Below are 26,360 nucleotides of genomic sequence, written 5' to 3'. Positions count from 1 at the left end.
GACTGGGAGCCTACCTGCATGTGAATGAGGGAGAGACTAAGGATGTTTAAAGGTGGGTAATTGTGTAACCACTGAAAAACTCATCTTCAGTGGCAGCTGGCTCCCTGGGAACCAGTGCATGCCAAAAGCTGGCTTTTAAGCTGGCTACCTGTGCTACCGGTCTCGCTCATAGGGAGCTGGCTGTCATCCCACGCTGCTGCCTCTGATACAGTGGGGACGGGATCCTGCGTGTAACCGTGAACATTAACCAATAAGACCGGTCTTATCGGTTAACTGTCCACATGGTTATACATTCACATTCCTAGGAGAGACTCACTTTGCCCCTCTTATCCTGTTGAACATTGGACTTGGAGGTGTAGGGCTGTGTGAAAAGGGCTGTCTCTGAGGCAGGACAGAGATCATAGAATACTAGGACTGGAAGGGACCTCGAGAGGTCATCGAGTCCAGTGCCCTGCCCTCATGGCAGGACCCAGAACCATCTAGACCATCCCTGATAGACATTTATCTAAGCTACTCTTAAATATCTCCAGAGATGGAGATTCCACAACCTCCCTAGGCAATTTATTCCAGTGTTTAACCACCCTGACAATTAGGAACTTTTTCCTAATGTCAACCTAAACCTCCCTTGCTGCAGTTTAAGCCCATTGCTTCTTGTTCTATCCTCAGAGGCCAGGAAGAAAAATTTTTCTCCCTCCTCCTTGTGACACCCTTTTAGATATCTGAAAACCGCTATCATGTCCCCTCTCAATCTTCTCTTTTCCAAACTAAACAAGCCCAATTCTTTCAGTCTTTCATAGGTCATGTTCTCTAGACCTTTAATCATTCTTGTTGCTCTTCTCTAGACCTTCTTCAATTTCTCCACATCTTTCTTGAAATGTGGTGCCCATAACTGGACACAATACTCCAACTGAGGCCTAATCAGCGCAGAGTAGAACGGAAGAATGACTTCTCGTGTCTTGCTCACAACACACCTGTTAATGCATACTAGAATCATGTTTGCTTTTTTTGCAACAGTGTCACATCGTTGACTCATATTTAGCTTGTGGTCCACTATAACCCCTAAATCCCTTACTCCTTCCTAGACAGTCGCTTCCCATTCTGTATATGTAAAACTGATTGTTCCTTCCTTCATGGAGCACTTTGCATTTTTCCTTATTATATTTCATCCTATTTACCTCAGATCATTTCTCCAATTTGTCCAGATCATTTTGAATGATGACTCTGTCCTCCAAAGCCGTTGCAACCCCTCTCAGCTCGGTATCATCTGCGAACTTAATAAGCATACTCTCTATGCCGATTTTTAAATTGTTGATGAAGATATTGAACAGAACCAGTCCCAAAACAGACCTCTGTGGAACCCCACTTGTTATACCTTTCCAGCAGGATTGTGAACCTTTAGTAACTACTCTCTGAGAACGTAGATGGAATACACATGTAGATGGAATACAGGCTGTCAGGAACAGTATCTCTGACAATGCCACGGCACAACTGGTGGCCGAGCTCTGGGACTTTATCCTCACACTCAACTATTTCAGATTTGGGGACAATTTATACCTCCAAACTAGTGGCACTGCTATGGGCACCCGCATGGCCCCACAATATGCCAACATTTTTATGGCCGACCTGGAACAGCGCTTCCTCTGCTCTTGTCCACTAGCACCCCTCCTCTACTTACACTACATTGATGACATCTTCATCATCTGGATCCACAGGAAGGAGGCTCTGGAAGAATTTCACTTTGATTTCAACAATTTCCACCCCACCATCAACCTCAGCCTGGACTAGTCTAGATCCACAAGAGATCCACTTCCTGGATACTACAGTGTAAGTAAGTGATGGTCACCTAAACACCACTCTATACTGAAAACCTATGGATCGCCATGCCTACCTACATGCCTCCAGCTTCCATCCTGGACACACCACATGATTCATCATTTACAGCCAAGCACTAAGGTATAACCGCATTTGTTATATCTTTCAGACAGAGAGAAACAACTATAAGATCTACACCAAGCATTCTTGAAACTACAATACCCACCTGAGGAAGTGAGGAAACAGATCAACAGAGCCAGACGTAAACCCAGAAGCCTCCTGCTACAGGACAGGCCCAACAAAGAAAATAACAGAACACCACTGGCCATCACCTACAGTCCCCAACTAAACCTCTCCAATGCATCATCAGTCATCTACATCCCCTCCTGGACAATGATCCTCCATTCTCACAGACCTTGGGAGGTAGGCCAGTCCTTGCCCACAGACAACCCGCCAACCTGAAGCAAATTCTCACCAGCAACTATACACCACACCATAGTAACTCCACTCTGGAACCAATCCCTGCAATAAACCTTGGTGCCAACTCTGCCCACATAGCTACACCAACAACACCATCACAGGACCTAACCACATCAGCCACACCATTACAGGCTCATTCACCTGCACATTTACCAATGTAATATATGCAGTCATGTGTCAGCAATGCCCCTCTGCCATAAACATCAGCCAAACTGGACAGTCTCTATGTAAAAGAATAAATGGACAAAAATCAGATATCAGGAATGGCAATATACAAAAACCTGTAGGAGAACAGTTCAATCTCCCTGGACACACAGTAGCAGATTTAAAAATAGCCATCCTGCAACAAAAGAACTTCAAAAACAGACTTCAAAGAGAAACTGCAGAGCTACAATTCATCTGCAAATTTGATATTATCAGTTTAGGATTAAACAAAGATTGTGAATGGCTAGCCAACTACAAAAGCAGTTTCTCCTCTTTTGGTGTTCACACCTCCACATCAGCTGCTAGAAGTGGGCCTCATCCTCCCTGACTGAATTGACATCGTTCTCTCTAGCCTTACTCTTGATTGGAACTCTTTTCTTATGCCTGTATATTTATACCTGCCTCTGGAATTTCCACTACATGCATCTGACAAAGTGGGTCTTTGCCCACGAAAGCTTATGCTCCAATAAATCTGTTAGTCTATAAAGTGCACAGGACTTCTCATTGTTCTTTCAGATTCAGACTAACATGGCTACCCTCTGGTATTTCTCTGAGAATGGTTATCCAGCCAGTTATTCACCCACCTTATAGTAGCCCCATCTAAGTTTTGTATTTGCCTAGTTTATTGATAAGAATATCATGTGAGACTGTATCAAATGCCTTACTAAAGTCTTGGTATATGACATCCACCACTTCTCCCTTATCTACAAGACTCGTTATCCTATCAAAGAAAGCTATCAAATTGGTTTGACATGATTTGTTCTTTACAAATCCATGCTGGCTGTTCCCTATCATCTTCTTATCTTCCAAGTGTTTGCAGATGATTTCCTTAATTACTTACTCCATTATCTTTCCTGGCACAGAAGTTAAACTGACTGGTCTGTAGTTTCCTGGGTTGTTCTTATTTCCCTTTTTATAGATGGGCACTATATTTGCCTTTTTCCAGTCTTCTGGACTCTCTCCTGTCTTCTATGATTTTCCAAAGATGATAGCTAAAGGCTCAGATACCTCCTCTATAAGCTCCTTGATGTGTTAATGCATAGTTCCTCAGTTGTTATAGTGTTCACCTCATTAGGTTGCACCTGCTGATTTGCTTAACAGCTCTTTGTAACACTGTTACTCATGTCTAAAACATCTATTAAGGTTTATTAATCCTTTATAAACAGAACCTTAAAGTAAACTGTGGCCAAATAAATGTTAGCTTTACTGTTGGGATTTCCTACATGATTATTTTATTCTCTATGTACTTTATTAGACTTGGGAGAATTTGATTTTTAATTTTTATAATTTTGACATTCTGTATATCACTGTTTAATTGTAAGCATCTTTTTACTGTAGATTTTTACAGTTGCGGGAGATTATGGGAAGACTCAGATAGTAATTATTCCATAGCAGTAGATATTGAGATTCCAAAAATGTAAACATCAGGTGTCAAAATATAGAAAGTAAATATCTTAATTCAAACTCTAAAAAGTTCTGAAAAAGCATTTTTTATACTTTATCTCTATTTTGACTATCATTGATAAAAATAATTTTTAATCAGTTTCTGTGTACAGTAAAATCAGCTTTTACCATTAAAATCTAATGCTTCCAAGTCTAATTATATGTGCTAACTTAGTTAAATTCTGTTTATATGCATAAAATCGATCACTTCTATTAATGCATTAGAACATTTGCAGAAATCACTTCTGATCCATAATGCACAAAATTGTGGAAATCTAAAAGAACCTACTGAAAACCATTTAAAAATCTTATGACAAAGAATTAAAAAAGGCAAAAGAGACATTGTTCTTGTTGAAATGAGGGTATAGAGAGAATGCATATCATTGTTGGACTCAGTGGAAGGCATATTGACCTTGAGTCAGAGAGTAAAAACTGACAGGAATGAAGATCAGTTATGTTCTCTGAAGTCAGTGTGAGATTGCCTCCTACCTTCAGTCATATTCTTTATGTTTAGACAATCTGCATGTCACGGTTAAGTATCAGAGGGGTAGCCGTGTTAGTCTGAATCTGCAAAAGCGACGAGGAGTCCTGTGGCACCTTATAGACTAACTGAAGTGTAGGAGCATAAGCTTTCGTGGGCAAAGACCCACTTCGTCAGATGCATGTCATGCATCTGACGAAGTGGGTCTTTGCCCACGAAAGCTTATGCTCCTACACTTCAGTTAGTCTATAAGGTGCCACAGGACTCCTCGTCGCGATGTCACGGTTAGTGTCCTTAGGAGAGCACATCTTTCACATATTTATTCCTGTAGCACTAGTCATCTAGATTTATAGTGAGAATTATGTATAACACCTAGTATTTCCAGACTTCTACTCATTTAAAGAGTTCTGACACTCAGTGGGTTCTACTGCATTTATCTGAAGATATGGGAATTGTTGCATTTGTTTTTCCAAAGTTATTCCTGAACTATCTTCAGAAGTTAAAAATAAGAAAAATATATAAAAATGGCATAAATTGTATTTATTTTCTAGATGGCTTTTGTGGTGTAAATCAAGTTATTCCTTGATTTAAGTTATTCCTTAAATAACTATTAACCACAGGTGAGCTAGAAGTAAGCAATGAAAATCATAGACAAAAAAATTTACAATAGTACATTTTAAAAGTGCTAAATATTTCCATCAAACCTGGAACTTACTCTGTCTCACGCTTGATGTGTTCATGAACATCGGTCCCTGATTTCAAAATTGATGGACTCTGGCTAAGGTTTTTCTCATAGCTGCATTTTGCCAACCCCTGCCAGTCACTCTCTGAAATAGTTTTATGCAGTCAGAGTTGCTTGGTTTTTTTAACAGTATAATCTTTAAAAAGGGAGGGAGATCTTTTATTTAAAAAAAAAAAATCAAAACTCAGAGTTAGAAATGTAGAGATAGTCTTTTAAAATAATTTGTTGCAAGACACTCCTTAAAGTTAAATAAAGCAATACTTATCTGATGAATTGTGGCTTAAAATCCATGGCTACGTCTATACTGGCATGATTTTGTGCAAATGCTTTTAATGGAAGAGTTTTTCCGTTAAGAGTATTTGCACAAGAGAGCGTCTATACTTGCATGTGCCTTTGCACAAAAGCATCCGTGCCAGTGTAGACGCTCTCTTGCGCAAGAAAGCTCCAATGGCCATTTTAGCCATCGGGCTTTCTTGCGCAAGAAATTGATGTTACCTGTCTACACTGGCCTCTTGCGCAAGAACCTGTCACTTGGGGAGCCAGTTGGAATATAGGGTTTTCACACCTTGCATGCCAGGCAGGCAGGCTTCTTCAGTTAAGAACAAGAGCTGTAGATAAGGTTTGCCTTCCTATGTTATCCTGTTAGCCCAGTCACCCACTAGGAAGCTCTGAATGGCTGTTCCTACTTGTATTGCAACATTCTGGTAAGGTATTAGTAAGATTGCACGGATGGGGAACCTAAGGCCTGGGGTCAGATGCAGCCCATGGCTTGCCTGGATCCAGCTCCCAAGACTCAGGTCGTTCCCCCCTCCCCCCAGCATTGGGGAGCCCGCAGTGGCGCTCCGCCCCTTCCTCCCTCTCTCATCCCCCTGTGGGGCTGGAGCACACAAAATCTACTAGCTTGGGCCCCCATAGGCTGTGGTATGTGGGGAATGTCTTGCTCCTTCTTAGTTGGGGGTCACATCAGTGAGTGTTCAGTTATTTTTTTGGCTTCTCACTTGTGTGTGCCCCCTGACTAATTTTTCTGTGGGTCAGCAGCCCCGACCCAAAAAAGGTTCCCCACCCCTGAGTTAGAAAAATTTACTTTTTGTTGATGTAGATGCCACCAGTATCAAAAAATCGATCCAACTAGCAGTGACCTAACAGTGAAATAACAATGGAGAAGCTAAGGTAGGCTAGGCTAAAGTACTAGGAAGGTAGAACTGATCAGCATTTACTGGCTTAAATGCATCTTCCCTCTCTCTTTGGGGCTACTATGGTAGGATGCCTCTGAAAACGCACGACCTATGGCTATATCAGCTGATGTGCGTAAATCCTGTCAGTAATATCTCAAGTAGGTGTGGACCCGCGGCTCCCCTCAGCTGGAAACGGTGAATTGGAGCCAGTGGGAGCTGCGAGGCTTCATGGCAGTGGGTCCTACAGGTATACAAAGTGGCACAAGCCTGCTAGTGGCTTTCCCGAGGCAGGCCTGCAGCCCATTTTAAGAAATACTGGTGTAGGGTAAAAGTACAGAGGAGATTTCACAGTGGAGACCAGATTTCACAGCTGACATATTTTTCACAGTTGTGAATTTGGTGAGGCCCTAAGGCAGAAACTGGAGAAGGTAGTGGCATGACAGAACATCCTTAACGTTAGCACTGGCATTACTAGCAATGGTGGGACAGCCAACCCCTGTGATCTTGATATTGAGCTAATATTCTGGTGGGTATATTTTTGCATGTGGCATTCCCATGAGAGTCCTGTGAACGTGACTTGTTCTCATTGTGATTTTATTCTCCCCCTGTCATTTAAAAAAGGGGAGGGGGAATAAAAAAGTAAGAGAAATGTATTGCCAATTGTGCACTGGATTCTGCATTGACCATATAGAACAGTGATTTAGGAATGTAGCTTTAAAAGATCCGTCCCCATATATGTTTTACTTTGTTTTATTTGGATTAATTCTTAATTTTTCTAACATAAAAAAAATTTTGCTCCATTAAAAAAAAATAAAATGTGGATATGTAAACTTTCTGAAACACTTTGATTTTATTTAATTCAGACCAAATATTTTTCAGCTGCCTTGGAAGTCACTGACTAGCATCGTTGAATATTATTACATGTGGAAAACTACTGACAGATATGTACAACAGGTAATTTTATATCTATTTCAGTATGAACGGACCTGGAATATTTTAGAATAGTCTTAAAACATTGAACTTCTACAAAAATTATCTACAAATAGTATTTTCTAGGAACTTATGTATTCCTTTATTTTTTAAAAAAAGATCTGTTCTAAAACTATTTTTGAGATTTGGAGTTTTAAAATATTTAATTTGCTTTGCATTGCTTTTGATGCAGTTTCATTTCCCCAGATTTAGGTTTCAATCTAAAAGATGCTTTAACAGGGTTAAATAGTTGCACATTAATATGAAGTGCTTTTTCCTCCAAAGGACAGTTATTGTACATTTTGAAAAAAGAGAAAATTTTAAAATTATTGAATTTTTGATTATATGAATTATCCTTTACATTTTAAATTGCTGAATGAGCCATTTTACAAAGTGAGGTCACATAAAGCAACACTGCAGAGGAGGGACAAGGTTATCCACAGTGCTCTGCTTTGGTTCATATGGCTAGTCTCATAAAGCACAATTATTTGATTTTCCATAGTAGTTGTTATAAATGCTGTTTGTTAGTTTTTATTTTTATAGGTGGATGAGAAAGAAAGTATTAGTATCACAACAGAAGCCATGTTTTTCATTATGGTTTGGCTTTACAGCACAGGAATAAGAGCAAAAGATATACACGAGACCAAATTCTGAACAAGAGTCAGAGCTTGCATTAAAGAGCTTTGTTTTCCTTAGACAGGTTTCATGTCTGAAGGATGGAATTCTCAGCATTTTTAGTTTTCTGAGCTGTGGCTTCTGTTCCAGAGCGTGGGGTTAGAGGGAGTGGAGTGTGGCTCTATTTGGTTCTTTGGTTTTGGCCCAATAATTCTCTGCTGTTTACCAGATGTGCTAGCCTCTGGAAACTCCACAGTCCTTCACACTCCATGAAGTACGTTATGGCATAAAATGGATGTAATGATCTCCCACCTGAATTCTTTTGCTGCCTGTGTAGCGGAAATATATTAATGCTTTTGTATCCTGCCTTGTTTTTCTGTGTTTGGATGTTGCGGGTAATGGTTACTCTAGATTTGCCTCATTGTGTATTTACATACTGTATTCTTTGATTCAACTGCTCCAAAATATTTTAAAATACCATCTTTTAATTTGTGATTTTACAGTTCAGTTATTTAAATCTGTAACTAAATCCTTTATAATCAGTAATGATGCTGCATATAGAATGCTGAAAATAAAACTGTTGGTTATTAGATAGGTCTGTGCAGCACTTCCAGATCCCATTGCAGTGAATTAGAGAGATCATTTCTCCAATCTAAGTTCTATTTTCTTGATGGTATGGATGCATCTTCCAGTTGGCAATGCATGTAAGTGAGAGGAGGGAGGTGTGTCATCATTTGAGGTGCTACTACAGCATGTATGTTTAGATTTTTTGAAATTCATCATCTTTTCATCTGCTTCTTTGCACCACAAGTTTTTATCTTGGAAAGGTTTTTCTAGTTGGGAAGTTGAGGCTATAAATATACCTAAAACTAAAAGTCATCCCCAGACATCCATCATTAAAGGTTGAGATATATGGATCCTTTCAGCTGTAGATGGTTGGTTCTAATTTGAAAACTTTGCTATTCAATGACTGTTTATTCACCTCAAAAAACAAGTAGTCTTTGGCAGCTTAGAGACTAACAAAAATATAGAGAATTATGAGCTCTTGTGGGTAAAACTCACTTCATCAGATGAGTTGAATTGGAAATAACATAAACCAAAATAAATATATATCAGCAAAAACAGTTACCTGTCATACGTAGGACCTATGTTAATGAAGCTAATTAAGGGGGCTGGATATGTCCCAGTTATAGCTTTTGATGTGAAAATGCAAAGGTCAAAGACCAGGGAAATTGGCTTTGTAGTGTATTAACCAGTAAAAATCTTTATTCGAGCCCGGGTTGACTGTCAGATTTGTAAATGAATTCTAGTTCAGCAGTCTCTCTTTGTAATTCGGTAGTAAAATTCCTTTATAAAAGAATGGCCATTTTGTGTGTGAATTGGCTACCACTGCAGTAGAACCTCAGAGTTACCAACACCGTAGGAATTTAGGATGTTCATAACTCTGAAATGTTTGTTAATTCTGAACAAAATATTGTGGTTGTTCTTTCAAAAGTTTACCACTGAATATTAACTTAATGAAGCTTTGAATCTTTACAGTGCAAAAGAAAAAAAACGCTGCTTTCCCTTGATTTTTTTTGTTTGTTTATGATTAACACGGTACTGGATTGTCTGTATTTGTGTTTTTGGTGGTGGTGGTTGTTTATTTGTATTTTTGTTTGTTTGTTTGTTTTGCCTGCTGCTGCCTGATTTCACAGTTCTGGTTCCAAGTGAGAAATGAGATGTGTGGTTGACTGATCAGTTCATAACTCTGGCATCTGTAAATCTGAGGTTCTGCTATAATTGATAATCTAGCTTGGCAGCTATAAGCAATGATTTTATGTGTACGGAGACTCATCCGCCACCTCACCTCCAAAACTTGGTCCTGTCAAGTCAAGAAGAAGGAAAATAGGTTTGGCAAACTTTGCTGCCTGTACTGACTCTGTTAAGTAGATAAATCTAGAACTTCAATTATCGTTGCTGTCAGTCTGGCATTTTTCATGAATGCTGATAGACGAGCATTTTGGAACTAAATGAGCCCAGGTGACTCACTCACTGAAGATTCAGTCTCTTATTTTCCCATTTGTGTTTTCCTCTTAAAATTTTAGTTCACATGTAAGGAGGTATAATGACTAACCTTAAGCAGAAAAGGTGCTGCATGAATGAATGCATGTCTCTGCTGTCCCACAGTTCAGATTATTGGAGTGCGAGTTAGGGATGTAAGGGAGTAGTTGACTTGTTGACTGGTCTAGGCTCATCAGAAGGAAAGTCGGAGCTGGTGCTGGGGGGAGCCAGTTTAAATGCCGTTTCCTTTCCCCTCCCCCCGCCATTTCTGTGGTGCTGCCTATCCGTTCCTTCCCCACTGCTGTCTCTATCAGCAGGGTGGTCCAACTGCAAGGGAGGTGTGATTCCCCCGCGGACAGGGGATGCTTCACAGCAACCCGCTCGGCTTTGCATTTAAAATGTAGTAGGAACCAGGCAGGCAGGCACCTCAACTCAGTCCCAGCTCACTCCGGGTGTGGGACCAAACTCAGCTGCGGCTCTCAATTTAAAATGCAGTAGGAGCCAGGGGGCAGGCCGCCCAGTTCCTGCTGCCTTTTAAATTGCAGAGCCACAGTGGGATTTGGTCACACACCCAGTGTGAACCAGGCTGCCTGGTAGTGGATCAAGTAGTGGATAGAATTTTTATCGACTACTCGATTAATTAAATATTCGTCTCTTAACATCCCTAATGTGAGTAGCAGAGTGCACTGAAGTGTAGCACTGTAACTCCTCTGGGTGAATGGTATATATGTGAACTAAAACTTTCCTAGTTCACATTAATATCCTCTTTGAAGGAGACTGCATTACTCAGGCCTACTCAGGGGCGTAAAGGGGGCAATTGCCCCCAGGCCTGGCAAATCAAAAGGTCCTGGGGGCTCCCGGCCACCATAGCCACAGGATGGGTGTCAGCCCACACCCTGGCTCTTTAAATTGCCTCTGGAGCAACACGGTGTGCGCCATGTACTCTGGGTGGCTCTTAGGGCTGTGGGGAAGTGGAGGGGTGGAAGGAGAGAGCAGTGTGGCTATATAAAATATAGATGAGAGATAGTTATAGAGTCTTGATTGTGTCACTCTAGATCATCTTAGCTATGATGTGGTCTTAAGCCTCAGAACAGTTTTTGGAAAGAAATTGTGTATAAAATTGGTATCTATTACTTTTATCAAAGAACAATGTGTTCTTCCAGTATTCTGCAGTTAGTATATTGCTTGAAAAGCGAGAGTTTCCCAATAGAGATGAAAAATTAGACCTATCTTAGCCTGTTGTCCAGGACTTCCTTCTGCTCAGAGGATTTTAAAATCTAATTTTATTTTACCATAGCATCATAGGGTTTCCACTGTGACATCTGACCCTGATTATGCCTTAGGTTCTCAATGCATAATGCCATGCGGATCTATTTATGCAAGGAGATGGCACTAATACAATAATCTTACTTTTAGGTGGTGATTTTCTGAACTAAATTGTAATAGTCTACTAAGCTGGATGTCTAAGCCAGATATGAGTTCTGGCGAAAGTTGTCTCTCTCCTTTCTGCTAATTCTCTCACACTGAAATATGCTTCCTTTTCATTCCCCCAACACGAACACAAAGCTAAAACTCATAGTTGAAAATGCATGTTAATGTAGAATTTGTGATTATTTTTTATTTCCAAGGATTTGTTATTAATTATTATTATTTCGGTGTTCTCCAGTCAGCTTGGGTGCATGCCACAGGCATCAGGAACCACAAATGTGTCTAGCTCTAATCTTTCTTACCCTCACATGTCATGGAGATGGGGGAAACTTGTAGCAGGCATCAGAAGCTTATGTCCCATGGCTTTTTGAGCCTCAGCCTTGGCACTGTTCTCCTATCTGCCCAGTGTTTTGGTCCCCACTGCTCTCTGGTTGCAAGGTGGACCTCAGCCATGCTTCACCAAACTCCTGCTGCCTGTCTCCATGAACAGTGCAGAGAACAGACTTTGCAACTCAATTAACTTGCTTTTGTAGGGAAAACTGGAAAGCAAAAGGCAGCTGACAGACGGTCCCGGTAGGACAGGGGGATATCAAACAAAATGTTATATGTTTGATTGCAGGAAAACGGCAAATGTGCTGGATTCTTTGGTGTCTTACAAAAATGCCAAATACCACAGCTGTGGAATCCAGATGGCCCTGACTAAGATGAATGGGGCAGCTCACACTTTCAGAGCTGTATTTCCAGGCTGTGCCAACCCAGACAGTTACACTGTGCTTATGCTATCCAGATTATTTCAGGCACCATAAGAAATGAGCATTTATTTAATGAAAGCCATGATTTGGGGGGCATAATTCTGCAGCAAGGGACGAATGCTGCAAAACTATGGAATACATTAGCCCTGTTTATAGGCTCCCTCTGAACAGCAGTTTGCAGTGATAATAAAGACACTCTGTTTATTGAAAGAGTTCCCAATTACCTCTCAAGGCCACTCATTTATCTGTAGATGATTGCTGCTGGAGGCCCTTTCCATGGCTCGCATATCACGGGTCCCCATTTTATCACAGCACATTACCTTACTGTCACTCAGCTGGAAAGTTAGACTATAAGTATTGTTGGATAAGGACCCATTTTTGCCAAAGGCTCCCCACCTGCTGCTCTTCAGCTTTGGCACAGGTGTATCAGATCTAGCTTTTGCACCTTGCTCTTGACAAGCCTCCTCTTCTCTGCAGCCCACACTTTTCCTGCAAGTTCCATATTTGCCACAGTACCTAGTGGGCTCCTTACAGAAGTGCAATACCTCAGTAATTGAAGCAGAATCATACCAAGTACTGCAGCATCTGTAGAATAAGCTGACGCCATCTGTGCCAGGGCATTTGTTTCCAGCCTGCCTCTTGAAATCTCTCTGCTGAGAAGTGATTCCAAAAGAGGAGCCTCCTTTCCCGCAAACGTATCTAGGTGGACATTGGCCAGTCTAACAAGGGCATCAGAGCCAAAGTAAAGATCTGTAGAAGAACACAGAAGTGTATGTGTCACTGGGAGTACCCACTTCCAGGCCAGCTTCATGGTGTTCTTCCTTGGCCATGACATGGGCAGGCAATAGCATCTTTTCTGTCCTTCAGACCTACAGAGCTTCATGGTGGAGCAACAGAGCTTATACTTTCTCTCAGCACAATACATCTTTCAGGCAGATATGGTCCAGTTCCTGCTACTCCTGTGCTTTGGGCTTACTGAGATAATCTTCTTGGGCACTGTGTTGGATGTCTTAGTGCCCTTCCAGAGTCCTTGAGAGCTAGGAGTGCTTTCTGGAGGAGGGGATGTCCCTCCCACCTTGCAAGAGCAAGTCACTGTTTGCAAATGAGATCCGCTTGAAGCCTATAAAGATAAAGGCTTGAGGCAGTTCTGGTCCTCCTCCTAGTTTGTTTCCCATGCCCCGAGGACACTGCAGAATTGATGCAGAAGTGAGCAGGGGGGTGCATTTGATGCCAGCCAGTAAGGTTGGATTAACAAGCAAGTGACCCAGGGAACCACCTGTGGTGCTGGGTTAGGGGATGCAAGATTTCTGTTCAGTTTGTAAGGGCAGAGGTGAGAAAACAGTGTTTTGATCTAAAGGACTCAGGGTAACATTTTAAGGCTGTCACCTGCTGTAATACTATTTGATACTGGCCCACCCAGTGTTGGGGCACAGTTCAGTGTTCAAAGATCCCATCTGCCCCCTAACACCATGCTTCTTGTGTGCCTGCATGCTTGCCAATTCCATCCTAGCACTTCTGGAGCAACACAAACAGCTGATTCATGGCATTCAAGCTCCAGGAGGGAGGGATGGGAGGCAGAATAGGATTTGGGAGAAGATATGCAATTGGGGTGGGGCCTGGAGAAGGGACAGATTGAGCCCCCATCTCTCCCATCTGCCAAGAGGAGAAGTCAGTTCCTTTGGCGGGAGAAGGCTCGAGGCATGGGATCGGGACATGGGAGTGGTTTCAGGGTGCTGGATCCGGAGGGCACTCACTTTGGACAGCTCCCCATAAGCAATGACCTGTCTCTGCTGCTTCTACGTGGAAGTGTAGCCAGGCGGCTTTGCACAATGCTTCCTCCTGCAGGCACCACTCTTGCAACCCCCATTGACTGCATTCCCCAGCCAATAGGAGCTGTGCAGCCGGTGCTCAGGGTAGGATGGAGGTAGGCAGCACATAGAGCCCCCATTTTCCATTTTATTATCTGTTCCTTTCTTAATGATTGCCAATATTCTGTTTGCTTTTTTTTTACTCATGCACATTGAGTGAATGTTTTCAAAGAATGATCCAGATTGACTCCAAGATATCATTATTTGAGTGATAACATGATTTAGACCTCATCATTTTATATGTCTGTTTGGGATTGTGTTCTCCAATCTGCATTACTTTGCATTTCTCAGCATTGAATTTCATCTGTCATTTTTTGTTATCCACTCGCCCAGTTTTGTGAGATCCTTTTGTAGCTCTTTGCACTCTGCTTTGGTCTTAACTATCTTGAGTAGTTTTGTATCATCTGCAAATTTTGCTACCATCTTTTTTACCCCTTTTCCATTTATGAAAATGTTGAGGATTGGTCTCAATACAGGCAGTCCCTGACTTACGCGGATCCGACATATGTCGGATCCGCACTTACGAACGGGGCTTTCTCGCCCCGGAGCTCGCAGGCAGCGGGACCGCCCAGAGCGCAGCGGTCCCACCACCTCGACCTCTGGGGGGAGAAAAGCTGCTCTGGGTGCCTCTGGTCTGCTGGGGACCGTCTACAGCAGACCAGGGACACCTGGAGCAAAGCTGCAGCGGCGGCGGGGTCCCGCACCTCTGAGGCTTTGCCAGAGCAAACGCGGCACCCCGCCGCCGCTGCCGCTTTGCTCCCGGTGCCTCTGGTCTGCTGGGGACCATCTCCTGCAGACCAGGGACACCTGGAACAAAGCCGGGGAGGCAGAGGGGTCCCGCGCCTCTGAGGCTTTGCTCTGGCAAAGCCTCAGAGGCGCGGCACCCTGCCGCTGCCGCCACTGCGGCTTTGCTCCCCTTGTCCCTAGTCTGCTGGGGGGGAGGGGCGCAGCTAGTGCGCCCCTCCCCCCCCAGCAGACCAGGCTTTTGTTGTGGACCCTGGGGTAGAGCAGCTGGGGTGCTGCCGGGTTGGTCCTGCAGAGACCTACCTGGCAGCCCAGCTGTTCTGTCCCAGGCTCGAGATTCAGCCGCTGTTGAAACTGATCAGTGGCTGATTCCAGGAGGCTGGGGGCAAAGCAATTCTGCCTCCAGCTTCCTGTAGTCAGCCCCTGGTCAGTTTCAGCAGCAGCGGCTGAATCTGGAGCCAGTTCCGACTTACATACAAATTCAACTTAAGAACAAACCTATAGTCCCTATCTTGTACGTAACCCGGGGACTGCCTGTACAGACTCCTGGAGACACCACTATATACCGATTTCCATTCTGAAAACTTTTACTCTTCTTTCTTATCTCATGACAGCTTATTTTTCTTAAGAGCTTTTGATGAGGGTCCTTGTCAAAGACATTCTGAAAATCTAATTGTACTACGGTATATCCGCTAAATCCCCCTTGTCCACATGTTTGTTGACACCCTCAAAGAATTTGAGAAGATTGTTGAGGTATGGTTTGCCTTTTAAAAAAAAAAATCTTTGACTCTTCTACCAACAAATTATGTTCATCTGTGTGTTCTCTACCAGTTTGCTTAGTATAGAAGCCAGGCTTATAGGTCTGTAATAGATGGGATCTCCTCTGGAGGCATTTTTAAAAACTGGTCACATCAGCTGTCCCCACATCATCTGGTACAGAAGCTGATTTCAATGATAGGTTTCAAACTGTTAGCAGTGCTGCAATTTCATATTTCAGTTACTTCAGAACTCTTGGTGACTACCATCTATTCCTGATGTCTCATTTATCAGTTTGTTTACCTCCACTTATGACACCTTAATCTGAGACAGTTCTTCAGATTCATCACCTAAAAAGAATAGCGTAGGTTTTGGAATTTTCCTCCCATCCTCAGCCATGAAGACAGATGCAAAAAGTACATTTAGGGAACATCTAGATTGTGTTGCTCTTTCGGGATATTGGAAGTATCCAGAAATAGCAACATCGTGTCTTTAAAAGTGCCTACTGTTTCCCAAAATAGTGGGCGTGTTATTCCGGCATCCCTGTAACCCTTGTTCCACGAAGGTTAAGGGATTTGTCCGACTAGTGCCTTATTTTGAAATTTGGTGCTGTAAATTTCTAAATAATCTCTTTTGATTTAGACTGAGAATAAGCTATTCAATTTGCATAGCGCAAATTGTATAGTTTATTCCGAGAGAAGTATGACGTCTAGATGCACCTTTAATTTCTCCACAATGGCCTTATTGTCCTTAGCTATGTTTACACTATGGAGCTTTAATGGGAAAAGGAATGCAAATTGCACTCCACAATTTCCGTACCTTTTTCCAATATTTTTTTCGGAAGAGGCTTTTCCGAAATTTGTCCCGTCTACACTGGGCCAAATTTGGAAAAAAAACCTCTTTTGGAAGAGCCCTTCTTCCTCGTGGGAGGAGGAAGACAGCTTCTGAAAGAGCACATCTGCTCTTCTTAAAAAAAAAAAAAAAAAAAAAAAGCAGAAGAGCAGACATGTTTCCTGGACACAGCAGAGTTTAAACCCCGTAGTCTAGACATAGCCCTAGAGTGCTCCTTTAGCATCATCATCATCTAGTTGCCCCACTGGTTGTTTAGCAGCTTGCTGCTTCTGAGTCTTTGTGCCCTTCCTTATTACATTTATACATTTTGTTTGCCAGAGTTTATGCTCCTTTTTATTTTCCTCTCTAGGATTGAACTTCCCCTTTATCTCTCACTGCTTTTTTGTTTGTTTGTTTTTTGTTTAGCCACATTTGTACTTTTTTGGTTCTCTGTTTTTTTAATTTGGGGTATGCATTTAAGTTAATCCTCTATTATGGTGTCTTCAGAAAGTTAAACAGAAATTAAAATGTACAGTGCCAAAAGTAAAACCCCTACAAGCTGCATGGAAACTAAGTGCCTTATTTTTGCATAATCTCTCTTTCTGACATTGAATGCTATGGTGTTGGGCTGCTGTGGTATTTTCCTCATCATAGAGATATTGAATTTAATTATATTATTGGTCACAATTGCCAAGAAGTCAAGCTATATTAACCTCTTGAATCATATCCTGTGCTCCACTTGGGACTAAATCAAGGATTGCCTCTTCTCTTGTGAGTTCCAGGGCTAGCTGGTCCAAGAAGCACTGATTTAAGGTGTCAATAACTTTATTTCTGCATCCTGACTTGAAGTGACATGCACTCAGTTAATATGGGGTAGTTGAATTTTTTATTATATAGCCTCTCTAATTGTTAAGCCAATCATGGTGTAAACCAAGCCAGGCCTGTGCACCTGAAGATGTGACAGTATTGTGGCTGGGGGCAGTGCCGGTTAACAGAGTGCCAGATAACAAAGGTTTCACTGTATTAAGAGCTGGAAGCTCTTAATACATTTAAAAGGCAGAGCCGCCGTGGGGTTAGCTCCTGGGCATTTAATATATCTAGACAAAGGATTTCATTTAATCTTTTCAGTGACCTAGTGTGACTCAATGGATACATCAGCTGTAGATTAGAGAGTACTGCCGTAACTACTCTTTCATCTTAACATTTCATAATGCTTTGGATGATTCCCTTGTTAGCTTTATTGACTCTAAAAACACTAGTTGGCTACTGTTGTGGTTGATGGACTGTGTGGGGTTTTTGTTTTTTGTTTTGTTTTGCATGGTTGTATGCATGTATATTGTATTTATATCTTGAATGATCAACTACTAGAGAACCTTATGGCATGAAAGTGTTTAGTACTTATCACTCTCATGATTTTATATCAGATGTTGCATTATGATGTGTAATAATCATGTGCAATGTTTTATTTGCATGTATTATGAGGAACAAAGCCAAAGTCTTAAACCTCCCTTTTTATGGTAATATCAGACAGCAAAAATATAGCAGTGGAAAAACTCTCATTGCTTTGAGCCCAGGATTTCACCCAGTAGTTGACTGCTGATTTCTAAAACATGCTCTTTCAGCAGAGGGGAACGACGAAGTATTTTTTGTTAATTTCCAAGATTTCATGCCTTGGTTGTACTAATTTGTATCATGATTTTGTAATAAATCATTTTATTTTCTGCTTTTTTACAATATAAATCTCATAGCATCAGAGATTATTTATGTTACAACATGCCCCATGAAGAACTTTTATATGTCTGTGAAGATAAGCCAAATATTTCTATCCAAAATAAACTATGAATGCTAGTTTGGGTAGACAGCATATTTCTTAGTTTGAGAGTTACGCTGGTAGCAAAATAAACAAAATCATAACCAAATACATTCAGTCGAATATTTTATCAGTCGCAAAATAGCCATGTTTTTGGTATGTTCTTGGGCTAAGATATTCTACAGTTATTTAGAATTGCAGCCTCTGCCTTAATTGAACAAACACATGCTCAGTCAAAAGTACGGTAGAGGTATATTTTCATTGTGCACTCATCTTTCTTTTCCATTCCCTGTACTGTTCTATAGTTCTCTTAGGGTTGATTGCACTTGAAAGTTAGGATGATTTATTATGTTAACGAGGGCATGAAAAAAACACACTCCAGACCAACATATCTATACTGACCTAAATCCCCAGAGTCGGTACGGCTTTATCAACAGAAAAATGCTTGCATTGACATAGCTACTGTTGCTCATGGAGGTAGTCTTCTTAAACCAATAGAAAAGCCCCTTCTGTCAATGTTGACTGCATCTATACTATGGGTTCAGAGGGGTAGCCGAATTAGTCTGTAACTGGAAAAACTTAAAAAAAGAACAAACAGTCTTGCCGCACCTTAGAGACTAACAAAACCTATAGATGGTATCATTAGCTTTCATGGGTGAAATCACAAAGAACTTGAAATTAATTGTATACCCTAATAACCCAAAACAAACATCACTGAAATTCTTTACTAGTTTTAAAGCATAAAAACTCATAAAAAATTCACGAATGCAAATATATCTATATCTATATAAAACACATCTAATTTTAAAATCCTGAAATGATGGTGGGGTTATAAAATAAGTTCCCGTTATAAAATAAGTCATTCTCGGTCACCTCAGTAGGAACATACAGGTAGGACTACACTACAGAGACTATATCACCATAGCGATGTTAGTATAACATACAGGTAGGACTACACTACAGAGACTATATCACCATAGCTATGTTAGTATAACCCTAATCATCTGAAGAAGCGGGTACCGCTTCTTCAGATGATTAGGGTTATACTAACATAGCTATGGTGATATAGTCTCTGTAGTGTAGTCCTACCTGTATGTTCCTACTGAGGTGACCGAGAATGACTTATTTTATAACGGGAACTTATTTTATAACCCCACCATCATTTCAGGATTTTAAAATTAGATGTGTTTTATATAGATATAGGTATATTTGCATTCGTGAATTTTTTATGAGTTTTTATGCTTTAAAACTAGTAAAGAATTTCAGTGATGTTTGTTTTGGGTTATTAGGGTATACAATTAATTTCAAGTTCTTTGTGATTTCACAAAAGCCAGGCAGAAATTATCTTTAAATATTTGGTAAACTAAAAAATTGAATAGTTTATTAAAATAGCATTTAATGTATTTGTCTTTTGTATTAGAAACGTCTGAAAGCAGCTGAAGCAGAAAGTAAATTGAAACAAGTGTACATCCCAACCTAGTAAGTATGCAAATGTTTGTACTTTAAGACACTTTGTTGGGACATAATGGATAGATGAAAATGCACTTGCCATTCTCAGAAGATCAGTAAAAATGAAAGTAAATGAATCCTATCCAATAATGCTCCGGATATATGTAAGATGTGCTGGATATATTACAGTAAGTTGATAGATACTACGGTTTTGATCCTCCTGTTGCATATTTACATATGATTTTGATTATGGACTGATGATTATGCTCTCTTTGTGGGGTTTTTTGTATTTAATTCATCCCTTTGTTCTTGTCCATTTTCCTCCAGTAAGAAAACTAGATGTAAAACCAAATATAACTGGACTAGTTAAAATGTTGTGTTGCTTGGTAATATACAGAGTGTGCCCTTGTTGCCATTTATAGATCAGAGTTTAAGTAATCTCTTTAGAATCTCTCTGGAGTGTTATATATGAGAATAAATTCAACATTTCAAAGTATAAGTAATTGTTTGTTAGACCGGATGCTTTTACCTTACAATTGTAGTTTTATCTTGTTGATAAAATATATTCTTAAACCAGTTAGGAGATAAGAAAAGAAAGCTATGATAAGGCTTAAATGATAAGGCTTTGGACAGCTCTAAATCCCTTCTCTGTGAACTAAACCCTGTTAACAAAATCTTTTTATTTTAGTGTTTTGTCATCCTAATGTTTTTAGTTATCCAGCTTTTGGACTTAAACAGATTTTTAGCATTAAATTTTTGTGAACATGTGGTTTATGGGAATGAATCCAAGTTTTTAACTTCAATTATTTCCTCAGGGCTATGGGAGTAGCAAGGATTAGGGGCAAAATTCTCCTTCAAGCTTTGTGCCACTATGTTGTACTTTCCATATATGCATGACTTTCCTATTTATGAATTCCGCACATGTGCAGGGAACAGAATACCTGAAAAAATGTGATCTCTGTAAACTACATACAGTACTGTTTCGTTTTATATGGTGTCTTTCCTGCAGCTTCTCTCCCCAAACAGGTTTAATAGCACGAGGCAGTGGATAGACTGAAATAGATTTTAGCTTTTAATCAGTCCAACCTTCTGAAAATGTCTCAGTGAGAGTTATTTAAAGCCCAAACCAGCACTAATAAAATAATTTTTTTGAAGTGATGATAATAATTGTGGGTGATGGATAATTTGTGACATCCTAATACCAGAGCAGTATTCTGGGAATAATCATATGAGTATGCAATTACCAGCAGTTTTCCTAGCACAATTATGTTACCTATGTTGGTGGTTGTGGCACGTGAATAGTAAAAATAATAATTAGCACTTACATAATGCTTTTTACATTCAACATCCTTGCACCATGTTTAGTATGGTCAATAAAGAGAAGTGTGTGTGTTGTGCTTTGGGGGTGTGACCTTGCGCCCTTTTGCACTGTGGGTGAGTATTGACCCTAAGGGAAGTAGTCAGTGTTCCCACATGCAAATTGTTATACTGGATAAGACATGGGCATTGGTTCAGTCCAGTATCTTGTTTCTGCTAGTTGCCACTAACCAGTGCATCAGAGGAAGCTTCAGGAGCCCTTAATTGTATAAATATGAGATTGCTGGGTTTGTGGGATATGCTGGTGCTATATAGCTCCCCTAGTACTTGGGAGATTGTTGCCAGATCCCACCACTCTAAGCTGTTTCCAGGGACTTCAGTAGTAGTTCTGTGCGGAGAAGGTATATGAGATCCAGTACCCTAGCACTAGTTTATGGCCTAATCCAGGGTGGGCAGATACTAGCCCCAGGCAAGCCCTCATCACTATATTTACCCGCACATGCACAGGTACCAGGGCTCTTGCTGGGCATGGATTGCTGTTCATGGCCAATAGGAGCTGCAGAAAGTGATGTCCTGGTCTGCACTGTTGCCTGCCACTCCCATTGCCGGGAATAGCAATCCATGGCCAACAGAAGCTGTGATCACCGGTATCTGCAGGGGTATAGGTAAATATAGTGGTGGCCCACCAGTGGCTAACCTTGGCGAACCGCCACCAATTTATTGCCCATGTCTGGACTTATTCTTCAGTCCTTACTTAGAAAAAATATTACATGACCTAAGAACTATTAAACCAGGCCTTAGATCTCTGATTCATTCCATTTATCTCAGTGAATTTACTTTAAATTGTTAATAAAAGGTTGGATTTTTTTGTTCCTCCCAACAAATATCGTTAAGGGCAGAATCTTCCTCTTTACTTAGATGGTATTAACTAGGGATGTAAAAGAGTATTTGAATAGTCGACTACTCTCATTCCCCCTTTCCTTGCTGCCTCTGATACAGATGTGGGGAAGCAGAAGCTGGTGCTGGGGGGAGCTGGTTTAAAAGGGGAAGGGTAGGGAAGGCACAGGAACAGTGGTACTGCAGCTCTGCCTTTTAACTGTAGATAGAGCTGTTAGGGTCTTACTACATGTAAAACGAAGAAGCGCAGCAGTCGGGGACCTGGCACGAGCAGAGACTGCTTCTGTCCCCACTCACACCGAGTCCTGCACTGCTCATCTGCCTTTTAAATGTAGTAAGAGCCTGGAAGCTAACTCTGACTGAATTGCGCCCCCCCCCCCCCCCCGCCCTTCTCCCATTAGATTATTAAGGAATTAACAAATGTTGCAGTCATAGGACAAAGGAAGGTTTGTGAGATTGTTTTGAGACATAAAACCAGTTAAAGAAGTGTGGATTGGATAAATAGACTGTAAGATGGATAGAAAGATGGCTAGGTCATTGGGCTTAGCAGGTAATGATCAACAGCTCAGTGTCTGGTAGGGATGTCAACATGTAGATGCCTACACAATTAATTTATAAGCCTGGGTTTATCAGTTAATCCTGTCAACTACAGGCATTCTCCCCCATCCCCACCTTCCACTCAGGGAACTATCGAATAGTCATGTAACCACTAAAATGTAGTGCAGTTACACAACTGTTGGATCTTCATAGATATTGAGAGCCAAAGTTTCGTTTATTGCTGGCAAAAACAGACTTTTTGTTGATAATTGTGGAATACATTTCCACCATTTCCACCATTCAGTGGGCTTTGCGGTTTGGTGATGGTGAAACCATTTGTAATGTATCGCTGCTACAAATTATAAGTCTTCATACATTTGACCTAGTGAAGACTTCATCATTTTTTCAGCACACCCCTATCTTGATGTGTGAGGTTTGATTTTTTTGTTTTCTGGAAAAATACATTGTTTTCTGTGCAGTGGGATATCTCCAAAGCATTATGTGATGGGAGGAGACTGAACGTATTATGTAGAATTTTGTGATGACCTGAGTTCCAGGCTTTTACATTAATTTAGACCATGGTCTTACAAAGCTGTTCATCAGCTGTTTATATAATCAACTTGTCTGTAATCTAAACAATTTATTAGAGAAACATGGAAAAAAATTTGTAACTCAGAAGAATTTCTTACATATGGTAGAGTTCATAAACCAGAAACACAGAATGAAATCTTGCTTATGTTAATTAAATGCTTATTAAAATGTTTTCTGATTACTTTTTATTTTATTTAAAGCAACAAACCAAACCCCAATCAAATATCCAGCAACAATGGGAAACCAGGTGCAGTAAATGGCGCCGTGGGAGCATCTTATCAGACACAGACCTCACTAATAGGTCGGGCTTGTGAGAGTTGCTATGGTAAGAAAAGCGGGGGGGGGGGCATAAGTATGTGTTGAATACAGATATCATTTGAACATTTGTGGGGTGGTTTTTTTGCCAATGCTAATTTTTACCCTTTGATAAAACAGATGTATTGATTGAATCTGTTACCACATTCCAGGCAAAGTGTAGGTTGATTTCTTTTTGATAGTTAGAACTGAGAAATGCTGCATACTTAACTCTTCAATCAGAACTGTGCCACTGTAATAAATTAACTTCAATAGTCAATATATTCCAAGTTTAAAGACCTATTTATAAACTGTAATAGTTGGATGGATTGCGAGCTAGAATCAAGGTAGTGTGCTGGACTCGGTACTGTGGTCTTTTATCTTTGGAAGTCTGTATTCAAATCCTGACTTTGGTCACAAATGCAAATACATCTTGTGACTTTAGGGTGGTCTCTAGTGAACTTTTCTGCGTAGCAAAACTCACCACAGAACTTGGCACAGATGAGTGAGAATATGGAAAGAAATTGGTAGTCTCATCTCAAAAGACATCCAGGACTTATAAAGAGACGAGCTATATCATCAGACTTGCGATTAAGCTTATACAGAGCATGTCCTTGCTGTTCACCCTTCTGTCATGAATACCAATGCAATCTTAACAATATTTCATATAGAAAGCAAAACTGCGTATATGGTTAACACTCTTGCAGTAGGGAGAGCACTCTGTTGTAAAGCTCTTCATTTAGGCTAGTTTTAGATCTATTCAAAAGTAGACTTAATGGGGGCCTGGATCAGATTGATAAACACTAGTTTTGTGTAATTCCTAAAAAACAAAAGTTTTGACCTCTATTGCAATCTTTGCAGTTGCAATAGGTAACTTACAAGCACTCTCACAGAAACTATGCTTATATCTTCATGCATAAGAAAAAAAGTAAACAGGGTTTTTGAGGTATTGTTTTCTTTTACTTCATTGAAAACAGGAAATAAATCAGTCTTTTCCTAATGTTTAGGTATCACAAGTTCAAAATGAATGGAAAAATAAATCAATTTCCCCATTACATTTTTTAAAATTGTTTTAGAATACCTCTAAAATCACCGTAAAATAAGTTCTGTTTTTCATTCTGCCTGATTTGTAGTACTTCTTTTCATAATTGTCTTGAAAATAGTAATAGCATAAAGCGTTCATGAATTTATTATATGTAATGCAACATGCATCAATTCAGCTGTGTTTTTTTTCTAATCCATAGCCACACAGTCTCATCAGTGGTATTCTTGGGGTCCCCCTAATATGCAGTGTAGATTGTGTGCATCTTGCTGGATTTATTGGAAGAAATATGGTGGACTGAAAATGCCCACACAGACAGAAGAAGAGAAACTATCTCCCTGCCAAACTACAGAGGTAGGATTATGTAGGCAAATGTTTCAGATATAAATGTGACACATTTCTCAGAAGTGACTGTGATTATGAATGTATTATGTAATGTTTCTTGTGCGTGTGTGGAAAAACAACATTTTATACTTGATGTGGCATTGAGTTAATATTTCTTCAGGTTTGACTGTGCTCAGTGCTTTACAAAGCATAAAGTGAGACATATAGTGTTACTGGCCCATATGTATGATTAGAGTCTAAAGCAGCAGGACAGCAGACATTTACTCCTTTGTATAAAGTCACTCCCTTGCAAAGTCCATCCCACTATACTCAGTAGAACCCAAGTGAAGTCACATCTGAGCAGAGTTCCAACACAAGATTTATGCATTCCTGAAGTCTCATTTTGAAATCTTATTTGTGGTGCATAGGCATTGAGTTGTCTTTCTGCAGAGGTGAATTTTGTCCTCCAGTTTTTCTTGTGAGTAGGATCCTGTATAAACAAATGTCCTACTTCATGCATCTTTGGTGCATGACCAGTGTTACCGTATCAAACAAATGTTGTAGGTCTCTATAGAAAGCCAAAACCCCAGTGTGTTTATCTGACATTACATATTTCTATGATTAGAGTTCTCCAAATTTTGTGTGAATTTTGTGTGGTTATTTCTGATGCTTAAATACAAGAGAAATGACCTACTATGTTTACTCTTCAGTTATGTGGGAAATATGCTAATTTCTTCATTTCTCTTTCAATATTTGTCGTTTTTGTAAAGAATTTTAGATTTTTTGTTATATTTCACTATTGGTAATGGGATTTTTGGTAGCTGTATGAAACTGTTGTAGTTGTTTTGTTTCATTTTAGTTGTGTGTATTTTATGATTTTTTTTTGCAGGATTCCCGTATTAGAACTCATATGTCACGCCAGGCTACACAGGGTACACCAGTCCGTAACACTGGTAGTCCAAAGTCTGCAGTGAAAACGCGACAAGCTTTCTTCCTTCACACAACATGTTTGACAAAACTTGCCCGTCAAGTCTGCAAAAATACCCTCCGGTTGCGGCAGGCAGCAAGACGTCCATTTGTCCCTATTAACTGTGCTGCCATTAGGGCAGAATGTAAGATGTTTTTAAATTCCTAGTTTAATGTGCTATGCTTCCAACCATTTTCTGTCTTTCATTTTATTTTCTTTTTCAATAAACATTTCTTGTCTACCACACTTTTGTTTTATTGTTTTCCCCAAAAGCTAAGTTTACATTTGTCCAGTGTATCACCAAAAAATTAGACAAAGTATGTCTGTTGAGGAGAGTTATCAAGCAAGTGTTATGTATGAAATGAAAATTGAAAAAGGAATATTGCAAATGAATTAAGAGTGTTATCTTCTCATTCATTTATATCACATACTGTCATAAAAGTTTTTGCTATTATCAGCAAATACTATATGAAACTGGTGTGCATATTTTGTAATACAGACACCATATTTCCTACCACATATGGTGAAATAAGAGTTTGCTTTTAAGGAATTTATATTTTGTTTTTCACAACTAAAGGTACAGGGTTAGATTCTGCTACCCTGACAAAATTTGATTTCAGTGGGACTATTACAGGAGTCAGATACTGCTCATAGCATAAATAAGGATGGCAGAATTTATGCCTTTCTATGTCCACTTAATATTTTTAAGGTCTAAAGGTCATGATGGCCACACTTACTGTTTCACTGAAGTTTTGCTTCTTTCATCCATTCTTAAATTTTAGTTTTATG

At 40.2% G+C, this 26,360-nt stretch overlaps 1 protein-coding gene across 1 annotated transcript in view; it reads left to right on the top strand.

Annotated features, from left to right (window-relative positions):
• The window catches only part of MTA3 (metastasis associated 1 family member 3), a 181,248-nt gene that overhangs the window by 115,270 nt on the left and 39,618 nt on the right, over positions 1–26,360 (top strand). The window contains exons 10-14 of the mRNA XM_006133984.2: positions 7,217–7,291; positions 19,574–19,632; positions 23,145–23,269; positions 24,483–24,634; positions 25,494–25,716. Coding sequence (XP_006134046.2) covers positions 7,217–7,291; positions 19,574–19,632; positions 23,145–23,269; positions 24,483–24,634; positions 25,494–25,716 — 634 coding nt within the window. The remainder of the gene's footprint in view (positions 1–7,216; positions 7,292–19,573; positions 19,633–23,144; positions 23,270–24,482; positions 24,635–25,493; positions 25,717–26,360) is intronic.

The sequence above is a fragment of the Pelodiscus sinensis genome, chromosome 3 (assembly GCF_049634645.1).
Source record: "Pelodiscus sinensis isolate JC-2024 chromosome 3, ASM4963464v1, whole genome shotgun sequence".
In the NCBI taxonomy this organism is placed as follows: domain Eukaryota; kingdom Metazoa; phylum Chordata; order Testudines; family Trionychidae; genus Pelodiscus; species Pelodiscus sinensis.
The sequence above is the reverse complement of the archived record's forward strand: the minus strand, read 5'-3'. Positions and strand labels throughout refer to the sequence as shown.